This window comes from Cryptomeria japonica, unplaced genomic scaffold (genome assembly GCF_030272615.1).
Source record: "Cryptomeria japonica unplaced genomic scaffold, Sugi_1.0 HiC_scaffold_745, whole genome shotgun sequence".
Taxonomy (NCBI): domain Eukaryota; kingdom Viridiplantae; phylum Streptophyta; class Pinopsida; order Cupressales; family Cupressaceae; genus Cryptomeria; species Cryptomeria japonica.
The window spans coordinates 1,792-14,508 of record NW_026729518.1 but is presented as its reverse complement, the minus strand read 5'-3'; the positions used below and the strand labels follow the sequence as shown (position 1 = coordinate 14,508).

Sequence of the window (12,717 nt, the reverse complement as noted above, 5' to 3'; positions counted from 1 at the left end):
TTGGCACAACTTCTAGATACTCCCAAAATAGCTTTCATATAACCACACGTTACCAAATGGACCAAAAACTCTTAGGTCTACCTCAAATGCTAGTATCAATCATAACTTTTCCAAACTTCAATCTAGACCACAAAATAGATCAACATGACAGCATATGATACTGCGAAACCCATATAAATTATCCGCATTACTTAATCAATCGCCAAGCTGAGGAATGCAATAATTCATCCATAACGTTTTATTAGATTGTACTACCAAAAAATAGACACAAGCAACATCTATTGTAAGTTCCTAATAAATTGAAAGTTGATCTGTATATACATTCATAAATATTTTCCTAAGATTGCATAGCCATTTGAAGTATACCCATCACGCATTTCACAAAAGAGGGATAAGACAAACTATTCACCAGAACAATTGGACAATATTCAAAGTCAACCAATGTATGCACAAAACATCAATAGAGCTTTAGAAACACTTCAACATATCATTATTTGCTATTACAAACATTTGTAAGTGCCTTCCATACATCCACACAACTTTTGTATAGACTTACACCAACCTCATAACTCATAACCATTTCCAAACCTAGGGAAGGATTAAGTGTCCCTTTTGGACCAGCAAGTTTGACATCAATGATGGCCAAAACTTATAGTTAGAATAATCTCCCTCTTTGTCATTGATGGCAATACTTGTGCCAAAATAAAAAAAGCTTCTTCTTTCTTCAAAACTCCTCCCCCTTTGAAATCAAGGACAAAGGGTATACTAGTAAAACTAGTACACTATACACAACTCCCACTATCTTAAGGATCTTGTAAAGGTTTCTATATACACAATATTCTCAAAAAATGTTTCCTATGTACAAGATCAACAACACTTTACTGGATGCTATTCTAAGAACTTCCTTCACCTTGCTGAGTTGGATAAATGATGTCTTTGTGAATAGCCTTCAATTGTTTCCAATCATAACTCTAGTAAACTCCCACAAAAATTAAGATATTGAGATGACATTCCATTTTTAAAATGAATTCTTCTACTTCATCATAGCTACCAAGAACAACTATAATTGCACTCAATGCTTGATAATATTTCAAAATGTTCACCATACTAGTCAGATGAATATCTCAAATAGACCTTAACCAATTGAATTTTTTTTTTGATGTCAACTTATATTTGTATTTCCTATATCCTTTGTTTAGTCTACTCACCAAGTTTTCTCCAATATTATCTAGGTCATTGCTTGTTTTATGTATATCTTTAATCTTCTTGGTAGTTTTGAATGTAGCTTCTTCGTGTCAATGTGCACCTCCTTAATCTCTAAAATGTCAAAGGTAGAGAGCGATCCATAAAGTCGATCCAAGGTATATGTATCCATGTTATGACTTTCTTTAATAGTATACAACTTAGGTTTGTAAGAACTTGGTAGTGTCCTCATTACTTTTCTCATAACTTTATTTTCCTTGAATTTTCCACCAATACATCTAATAGAATTTACTATTTCATTCACTTAGTGCAAATATCCTTCAATTTTCTCATCTGAAGACATCCTCAGTGTCTCAAATGTATACTTTAGATTCTACATCTTGACTTGCTTGGTCTTCTCATCTCCTTCATAAATGTTTCTCAACTTATCCCAAATTTTCTTTGTAGTACATTGCAACCATTGACTTTCAAGAACTCTGAGTCACTAAAACAACTAACAAGTATATTGATTACCTTGGCATTATTTTTATGATTCTTGAGTCCATTTGGAGTAGTAGGACCAAAGGTTAGAGAAGTATAACCAAACTCAATAATATCCCATATTCCAAGTAGTAGAGAATTCAAATGATATTTCATCCATGACTTCCATGTAGAATAATTTGTGCCATCAAACTTTGGTGTCCTTAAATTTATTTCTTGTGCCATCCCCAACCTTCCTCAAGTAGTTAAGCTTATCTTAGAAGACCCTCACTCTAATAGAAATTGTTGAATAGGCCTCAGTTTTGAGAGGCCATGTGAATTAGTCTAAACCTTAAAACTAATTTATTTTTAACCTCTTAGATCTCAACCCACAATTTTTAATAATGAAAAATGAAACCACAAAGAACAATACACAAGAGAACACAAGATTTATATAGAAAACCTTAAGGAAAAACCATGGTGAGAATAACTCTCACGATATGAATAATTGATTACAATGTTTTAGGCTCAAGGCCAAGGCAGCTCACTGCTTTTGATTTTAACTTGCAAGACTAAGGTGCACAACCTTACGGAAACGTACAATGTACTTTCATACTGAGAAGCTCCATCTTAGAGAAAGATATAATGGACTTTCATTATCAAAGTTCACTGACCTAGGGAAAGAAATAGATTTGCATAAGCTGCCAAAATGCCACACTATCTTCCAATAGGAATAGAGAAATGATTTATTTGAACGGACAAGATCTCCTAATCACGAGATGTCGGTTGCAAAATAACACTAGAGTAAACCATGCATAATCAATTGTTACGTGGAAAAACATTAGAGAAAACTACATTATATAATTAGTTGTAGTCAACTATTCTGTTTTAGAATTGGACAAAGGCTTGCAATTTAATATATTCATGATTGTTTCTTCATCTTCTAGTTTACAGAGAAAGTTAAACAAATAGGTTGTTTACATTGGGTTCTTTCTTTTCTAGTTATTTTTAATTATCAAACAATGCTTATATATTTTTTATTTGAAAGAAAATTAAAATATTTATACAATGAAAAACAAATTAAAGAATTTGTTAAAAAAAAAATTGTTGTCAATAGTAAAATCTTACATCTCAAAAATTACTTGTTGGTTGATTTGGGAAGGGTCCTCAGAAATACTGATGCAAATTTTACCATTCCTCTCCCTCAAGATTACATGGTGACAATTAGGAATGGCAAACCTCTACCTCATTTCCCTATCTTATTTATTGAAGAGGTTGAGCCATTCAAAGCGAGGAAGTTCAAGATTAAAAAGAATGTGAATTTCTTATGTAGCTTATTTTGCCTTATAAAAATTGAAGAAGATGGAGTTGATTCAACATCAACAGAAAAGAGGGTTGATGAGTGGGTGGATGAGATTCAATAAATAGTTGATGAACAAGGTCCAGAGTAACAAGACGTAGAGGAATGCTTCCTAGAGGATCCACTCTTTTAATTTATCCATATCAAAGATGCATCAATAGATAGTAGGGGGGGTCTCTCCAAGCATTGAATTGGTGAAGATCCCTTTTGGTTCAGGACCTTGTTTAGTTCGGCTATTCCTTCCACTTCCTATGCTTTAGAAGATCAAGCAAGCTACTTGCACCTATTGCCTTGTGTTTCAAGCTCTTTTTCATATTTTGTCTTTTGTTAGATTTCATAAGTTATAGAAGCAAAGATGGTTGGGGTTTTCATGAGAATATTTTGAAGAATTCAAAAATATTTCTGTAGACTTATATTATTGTTAAACTCTGGTTTCATATCCCATGTATTGGTTATAGATCCATAATTGTAGGTAGATAGAACTAGTTGATGATAGTTGTTCTCGATTCAACTGAATTAAGATTAGGTTTTGTTTTAAAATATTAAAATTTCTCTATTTTTATTATCTTTTTAATCTAATATATATCAAGTTCGACCTTTTATCTAACAAAAATGAAAAACATTAGATTTCTTATAAATTATTTTTAAAAATATTTATAATATTATTTTTTACAAATGATAAATTAGACCCTTATTGAAAAAAAATGGTAAAAAATGTTGTATGCTTTTATATTACAATATGATAAAGTTTTCTATATGTTGAATAAACTTAAAAAATAAACAGTAATATAGATTATGATTTTTTAAACTTCTAGTTAATTAGATTTATTGTATTTTAAGATTAAAAATATTCAATTTGGTGAAGATAAAATTTAATTTAATTAAATATTAAATTTTAAAATAATCATATATTATAGTAATATTCCATATTTAAAAACCATAATATTCTTTAAATTTAATATAATGTTAAAAGCAAACATATTATTACTGAATTCGATAAGAACAACCATAACTTTGGAGGTTCTTCTAGAACATATCTAAACTGGGTCAACATTATGCCCAATTTATGCTAAATAATTTATACAGGTAGTAGCCATTAAACAACAGACACAATGTATCAAATTCCTACCAATAGTGTGGTTAGTTTAGGGCATAAAACATTAAAAGGATTTGGTTAGTTTAGAGATAGAGGGTACAAGAGTGAGATAGGAAGTAGGTGAGGAAGACAAGTAGTAGAAAGAGGTATTGGATGAGGCGGAGGGAGGTTATATACACACAAGAGAGAGAGAGAGAAAATTAACTACCATTCACCTGTTCACAAGAAAATTAATAAAATCTGCTATTAAATCTGTCCATATTTCTCTTTATACCAGACGTAAATATTATAATATATGTGCATTTATACCAGACGTAAATATTATAATACATGTGCATTTATACTAGCGATGGAATGATACAGCCAAAATTAATGTAGGAAAGCGTTCTATTTAATGCAATGCAAGCGTGTGGGTCCCATAGTTGAAGAGACAATTTTTTTTTATGTAATGTATTTAATAACGACGGCAGTATAAAATGTGATAATGACTTAATAGTAATAAATGTATCTTGCAGATAAATATATTATTTTACATTATAGAAAATTGAATTTTCAATTCACCATTTAACATGAGTGAATAGAAATAAATTAAACTATAGATATTTTTATTCAAAAATTAATTGAAAAATTGAATTCAAGGAAAAATACACGATAGTCTTGGTTCTTGTCTTTCTAACCATCTTTGTACAACGGACTAACTTTCAGACCGTGAAAAGTAGGAACTGTTGTCGGTTGAATTGATGTCCCTCTGTGTAATCGGACTTATCTGCTGATCCTGATAATCAATATCGATCTCTTCAGAGATGTCCAAACTTGTTGCGTGATATTGCACAGCCGCTTTCATCTCTACCAAAACTTCGCTTGCACTAGGCCTTGACAATGGGTTGTCTGCAACACACCTAATTGCTAGCTTCGCCACATGAGCAATGGATTTATTGCTGTAATTGCCAACCAATCGCTTGTCCACTATCTCTACAAATTTTTCAGGATATTCAACCATCTCCATAAACGGTGTGACCTGTTGAGGAAAAACATGTAAGTTACGCTGTCAATTTCTCTAATAATTGAAGCCTCAAATTACTGTCTTAATTTGCAATGACGGAAAGGTTAGAAAAATATCACACCCATCTAACAAGATTAATTTCATTTGAAGAAACTTTTGTATCTATAGGTGCTCTGCCACAAATGATCTCTAACAAAACCACCCCAAAACTATAGATATCACTCTTGTCAGTCAGGACTTCTGTCTTAAAATACCTGTCACGCATAGAAATACAATGTCAAAACAAATTTATCAATTTTAGAATTGCGGAGTACGCAAACAGAGGGCAAGTAGAAAATTACTCTGGATCTAGGTATCCTGCTGTTCCTTTCACAGTAGTTGTGACATGAGAATCCTCTCCATCAATTGTCACTCTTGAAAGACCGAAATCTGCCAGTTTCCCATTTAAATTTTCGTCTAGAAGAATGTTGGCAGTCTTTATATCTCTGTGAATAATTTTTGGGGTGCAACTTATGTGCAGGTATTCCAATCCTTCAAATAATCATTTGTAGTATTAGATCAAGAAAACTGGTATTTATATGTAGCTTTATGACAGAAATTGTTTACCTTGCGCTGCATCTAAGGCTATGCTAAGCCTGGTTTTCCAATCTAGATTCGGATATTGCCCTGCACTGTTACCTGGGAGCAAGAAAGTGATTTTTGTGGTGAAGTTATAGTTTTCCATATTCATAAATATGCAGCAAATGGAAGAATATTTTACGGGGGACATTTAATTACCATAAAGACGATCTTTTAAGGAGCCTACAACCATATATTCATATACAAGCATTAATTCTCTGGATTCGTTGCAATAACCAAGCAAAGACACCAAGTTCTTGTGATGAACTCTCGACAGAAGATCAATCTGTTCAGCAAGTTTGAAACAATATATATTAGATTTCTGTAGTAATTGTTTTCCATGTGAATGAGATTTAACATTGTTAGGCTGAAAATACAAATATATAATATGAGGATTTAAGAATCTAATATTACCTCGTTCAGAAACTCTAGAACTCCTTGTTTGGAGAAAAGAGAGAGCACTTTTACTGCAATTTGATTTCCGCCCTGCAATTTACCACGGAACACAGAACCAAAGCCACCTCGTCCGATCTTAAAGCTAAAGTTTTCTGTAGATGTCATCATCTCTTCTAGGGTAAACGCACGGGATTTTGTTGGGTTCGGTACCAAAACCATTGAGTAGTCTGCAATTCATTTGAATTGGTTGTAAATCTAGCTACTTTTAATAAGGTATAAAAGTTGTTGATTTAATAAACTCTTACTGAAAAGAGAAACATTTTCTTACCGAGTTCAAAGATATTTACAGATTTGCTTTCTGATGCGCTGCCTTTGGAATCTGCAAGTACGATATCCTTTCTCCTAAATTTCCTTCGGTACACAATAATACTTACAATCAAAATAAAAGCTATAATTATGATGCCGCCTCCTATAGCTCCAACGATAACTCCTACATTGCTCCGGTTTGAGTTGGAAGGGGTTGGATTCTGAGACGTATTAGTAAGGTACTTATTGCCTTCGTAACTGCAGGATTTGAATACAAAATAAACACATTCCGTATTCCGATGTACAATGCTATTTGATAAGAAAATGTTATACAAAGTAGTATCATAGATAAAATAAGAACGAATAGCATGTGATAATATTACGTTAATATATTCTTCTGAAGGAGAAGTTGGGGAATTACGCCGCTGAAATTATTGTAGTCTATGAATCTGTCACAATCAGAAAAGAAATCATTACAAGGTTTCAGTACTTGTACGACGGTGTTGACTGTAAATTAGAAGCGAGAAGAGAAAACCTACAGCTCTTTAAGATTGTCTAGTTGGGATACCCAGTCTGGAATTTCACCACTCAAGCTGTTGTTTTGTAAATGTCTGCACAACGGACCCACCGAATTCCTTAGATCTTTATTAGTTTGTTGTTTGACGTTAGAACTGACTGTTTTGCTAAATGCCATACATTAAGAAAGCCAAAAAAACAAGGAATTGTATCGAGATACGTACAGTCTCTCCAGCTTTCTCAATCTAGAAAAATCTGGTAATGTTCCAGTCAAATTGTTATTTGCCAGCGATCTGTGTGTACATGCAAGTTGGTAAGAAAGGATTAACCATAATTTAATTCCCAAAATAAGGATTTCTGTCAGTTTATACATGTAAAATGCAAGGTTAACCACCATGATGTTTCACCCAAAACAAAACCAGAATTTTTCTGAAAAACAATTAAGTACTTCGTCAATCGTATATACAGGGAAAGCATCGGTCATTTTATTCCAAATAATATTTCATAATTAAATTTGAATATATCTAATAGAGATATATTATTATTTGGTTTTTATTGGAATGGTAAAATTTATGTTCATATTATTCATAATTATTTTTAATAGAATGTTTCAATGTCATTATAAACTAATTTTGGTACAATTTTATATCAAGTGGAATTTTTTAAAATATTTATTCATTTTTATTTATGATTTTTAAATGATATTTTCAACTTTATTAATATCTATTTTAATATATTTGTTTCATTGTTAGTCCATGTTTCTCTATATCTATTTCTCATTTTGATATTATAATTTTTCTTAGTCTTGAGTCAGTTATACAATTAGAACTAACTCCAAATTTGTATTTTTAAAATTTATTTTTGTCAGCCATTTCCAATAGCTATTTTGTCTTTGTATATCCTATTATTTATAAACAATTATTTTAATGTTAACTAATATTCTAGATTAATCAAATATCCCAAGCAATAACAATAAAAGTCTATACAAATATTCTAATTTGAAATATTATGATTGTTTATTCTCTACTAAAACTTGTCAAAAGTCATAAAATTAGTCTACCAAAAAAACTAAGTAAAAAATTATTATCACTTACAATCCAACTTCTCATGAATATTTTTAAATATCAATTATATTTTAACAAATAGAAGAAACCCCCCCCACAACTACAACATTGAAGTTTGTAGTTGACAATATTAAATCCATGCCTCAAAAATTAAATTTGTGTTGTATTACCTCAATCCCAAACTGTAAGATTGACCCATAGGACATTCAATTTTCACAAGATTAAATATGGTCAACAATTGAGACACGTCATTTTTTTAATTGTATTAAATTAATTGTTTACCTTCATTTTAACACATGCTTGAAATGACGCTGTAATTATATTCTTGAAACGAAATAATGTAAAACTAATATAAAGTTCCGTTTGCTTACATGTTAATGAGCTCAGTCATCTGAGCAAGAACTGTGGGTATGGATCCCGTCAGACTCCTTCCGGCCAAGTTGCTGAGAGTAAACAACACCAATGGGTTACATCCTTTCAAATCTATTTTCCCACAATTGTACCTATAAAAATAATTAGAATTCTCTGAATAAAATTACATATCCGAAATTCTGACAGAAGGAGGACTGTTATTGCACTGGATTCCTTCCCATGGAAGAACAAAACAAGGATCTGAAATCCAATCGTTGATTTTAAACTGTTTCTTCATAGCAGCTAGAGCATCAACTGCACAATTACAAAATAGACTTCTTCATTAAAAATTTTAATAACAATAAAATAATCTAATACTAGTAAAAAATTCTAAAGCATGAAGTTCTTACCATCAGCTGAGTAAGTTGCAATTTCAGTAGTAATGAGCTGGTAGTACTCCAAAGCATTGATGAGAGGACCGGGACCTCTGTTAGAGGATCTGTACAGCTGTATATTGTCAAAAGTAAAATTTCTTCCGAACGTCGGTATTTCCCCAAAATTAAACCCAACCTCTTTGGCAGAAAAATCTCTTTCCACACGATCGAGTGTTAAACTGATTTGCCCAACCTTCATAGTCATTGAATCAGAGACGTTAAGCACGTTGCTTTCTGCAAAATAGAGTAACAGTAAGGGGTTGCTTATTAGTTCGAAAACCATGTCTATGCTCTGGTTGGCAAGTGTCGTAGCTGCAGTTTGCATAACGGCAGATGGAGGAAGGTCTTGGGTGTTGTTCGTTGAGATTGTCCCCTGCAACGTAATAGTCTGGAGTCCTTGCAGTAGAAGAAAGGGAGACCACAGGCGATCGAATTTGTCTTCAGGATACCTAAATAAATGGATTAAAGAGATGTGAAACCTAAAAGGAAATTTAAAAGGGTTTATGGAAAAACGAAACAAGATGAGTATTATTACCTGATTGTGGTATTTCCACCGGCATCATATCTTGCCTCCATACGCAAGATTGTTCCGGGCTTGGCTTGAGGATACATGCCTTGTTGAAGGGTTCTCAATTCAATAGCAGAGATAAAAGGAGTAACCGTCTCAGAGGTTCTAATCAAGCAAATAAACAGAGCATCACTTGAACTAAACAAAATCCTCTCGCTCGGCAGGTTCAGCTGTGAAATTCTGCTTGTTATGTTTCTCACGGACAACATTTCCGTAGTCTCAATGGAGAATCTAAAGAGCGGAGAGACTGATTGTACACTGTAATTACCATTATAAAACCAAATTCTTGCAAGGTGAGGCACTTTTGGGGTTATGGGCAGTTGATAGCAAGATTTGTCGAGAGGCCCTGGGAAGACTCGAACACTTTGCTGGTATTCTGGCATGCTAGAGTTTCTTATTTCTACCTTTTCCCCGACTTGTATATAATTATCATCAGGAACCCATTGTATACCGTTTTCATGCTTGTAATTTGATTTCCCGCCGCAGTCGATGCTGAGAAAACCTGCTTTAACAGAGATACATACAACAGAATCTTTGTCAGTTAAACAAAACAATACAATTGCCATATGCAATTAGGATTTAACTGGTATATACTGACCTGGTTGAGCAATAACAAAAGCAACACACCAGAGGATAATAATACTCGCAACCAATACCATTGCAATATAACCCATAACTGACTTCCCTAAGCTTATTTGGAAAGTAGATTCAAAAAATTCTTTGTAAGCAATTACTTATGGGATAATGTTATGACCTACATTTTCTTGCCTATATTTTGTGAGAGGTGGTCAAAAAGTCAGGTCAATAGCAGATGGTGAAGGAATGCATCAAGCCGTCTGACGACAGTCACGACACTCGGTCGTATTCATTGAGATGACGTACTCTGTGAGTCGGTCAGTCTAGAAAACTTGGATACAATTTTATAGTAGGGGTGATGCTGTCAAGATAAGATTGAGTCGAAACTTTCTTTAATAAATTGTATTTGCAAAGACAATAGATCACCTAAGTCAAGAGAACTATAAGGAATATTACAGACCAAATGTGATTTAACGAGATACGACAATAAATATACGTATATTAATAGTCGGTCTATGGCGAGGACCACGCAACAACAAACAAATGCCAAAAGTTGAACTGAAATATATTAAATCAAATTACAATTCCATTTTCAAGGGTTGAGTGTAATAATGCGGCTTCGATAGCCTCTGCGTTTGTCTCGCTTGAAAATAAAATCAATGCAACCACGGGCGTTCCCATGGTTTGAAAGAGAGATTAAAAGAAAAACGTCGATACAAAATCACATCTAAATTTCCAGGTAGAGGAACACCACGGAAACCTCTAGGATGTTAAAATAACACCGACCACGAGAATTTCGTGGCCAATGATGTTATTTTTTAGCGCATTTTTTTCTGGTATTGATCAAGCTGATTTATTTTTTCGGTTTTATTATTGAACATTATTTTTTTTTAAAAGCATATATTAATATCAGTAAGCAAATCTACAATACGGGAAAAAGTCTGAAAGAAGTATTTCAACATTAGAAGTTATTGAAAATGATTGCTATAATCCTTCAACATTCCACTCTGGTTTAAATTTTTTTTACTAATTAGACAATTATTTAATTTTAATGATGATGTTATATGCAATATTCTAAATTTTTTTTTGATTTTGTGTTCTTTTTCAACAGATTTCTAAAACATTTTAAATTTATGAATTAAAAATAACTGATTGGATTTCAAATCCTTGCTTTGCTCTCCCTCTTCAATCTCTTTCTCTCTCAATTTTTTTTTTCTCTACCTTTGTTTCCCTACCTCTCCACCTCTCTCCCTATCTTTGTATCTCTTTTCCTATCTCTTCCTAGCTCTCTCTCTCTCTCTCTCTCTCTCTCTCTCTCTCTCTCTCTCTCTCTCTCTCTCTCTCTCCACCTCATATTCCCCCCTCTACTTATCATCAACATACAAAACAATAACTAGTATCTGATCATCAAATATTTTAATACAAACACAATGATCCTTTGGAGTCCTAACAAAACCCGACTGTAATGGAAAGCCATCATACTTATGAGACCACATCTCGATTGACTATTGTAGTCCATCTAAAGAATGTTGTTAATGTACAAATGAAATGTTACTAGCCTCTAACAAAAAAAAATCATGTTATTCTATATAATTGTTCTCCTTAGTGTCCTCATATACGAAATCAGTTGTAAATCCTATTTTCTCAATTTCAAAGTCTCAAGCAACAACAATAGATAAAAGGAAATAGGAGATAACTTAGCAACAAGAAATAAAATCTCACCAAAATTAACTCCTCTTTAAGAGTAGTCTTGGTCAATAATCTAGCCTAATACCACTCTAATCAAGTTACTATACTAATTTTTTCTTTAAACATATGCTTCCAACTATTGGGCTTTCTTCCTTTGGAAAAACTAACAAGATCCTATGTATCACAATTACACAAAGTTATCATATCCTCCTACTCGACCTACATGTAAGAATTACTTTCCCTTGAAGAAACATGCCAATAATTAACAAAGAAAGTATAAAATGGAAATCTAGTTGGCTATACATGTCAATATGATCTTATTGTCTTGTGGACAATCTCAAGGTACAAGTAATAGGTTGTAGATGTTCTTCTAAATACTATGGTCCTCATAATCATATAAACTATTTACACCTTCTCCTTCCTCTTCATTCTCTAATCCATTTAATTGTTTTTGTTGAATTTTGCAACTCAAGTTTCTTCAAGATCAAACAACAAGCAAAAACACCTTCCACAAGAGAGTTACATAAAAGAACGCTATATTACTCAAAAGCAAAGAATACATAATTATAGGATGAGTTACAATTGTGCAATGAGGTGCTTATAAAGAAATCACATAGCTAAATTTAGGAGAATTAAAGTGCAAGCATGAGGAGATAAATAAAGTTCAACTCTAGATAACTAGGTTCATAAAAGCTAAACTAGGTGCACAGCTAAAATAAGCACTCATAAGTGAACTTAAGAAAAAAAGAAAAAAAGAATAACTAGTTGTAAAAAAGAAACTAATAGCTAGATATGCTCTAACTTAATGTGCATCTTTTTACTTTTTTATTTTATATCTTTAAGTTCACTATTTTAGTATTATCTTTCTTTTTTTGTTGTTCTCCATGTAAATTAGCTAGGTAAATTCCTTGAAAATTACATCTTTAGAATTTATCATTTTTAAAGTAAGAAAAAATCCAAATCTTACAACATTTTATATTCTCAACGCAACCAACAAATATACATTAATGAGGTTGTTGGCTCTAGTTTAGATCACTTCTTTTGAGGCACATGAAGATAAACCTCACAACCAAACACT

At 32.5% G+C, this 12,717-nt stretch overlaps 1 protein-coding gene across 1 annotated transcript; it reads right to left on the bottom strand.

Annotated features, from left to right (window-relative positions):
- Positions 1-4,790: 4,790 nt before the first annotated feature.
- On the bottom strand, positions 4,791-10,048 carry LOC131070095 (probable LRR receptor-like serine/threonine-protein kinase At5g48740). Its single transcript, XM_058005620.2, has 15 exons — positions 9,973-10,048; positions 9,342-9,876; positions 8,783-9,255; positions 8,561-8,687; positions 8,393-8,464; positions 7,182-7,250; positions 6,981-7,052; positions 6,825-6,890; positions 6,464-6,699; positions 6,154-6,362; positions 5,899-6,025; positions 5,728-5,799; positions 5,463-5,652; positions 5,243-5,375; positions 4,791-5,136 (listed from the first exon to the last, which is right to left on the bottom strand). The coding sequence occupies exons 1-15, from the start codon at positions 10,046-10,048 to the stop codon at positions 4,813-4,815; spliced, it is 2,781 nt and encodes a 926-aa protein (XP_057861603.2). The 3' UTR covers positions 4,791-4,812.
- Positions 10,049-12,717: the final 2,669 nt, after the last annotated feature.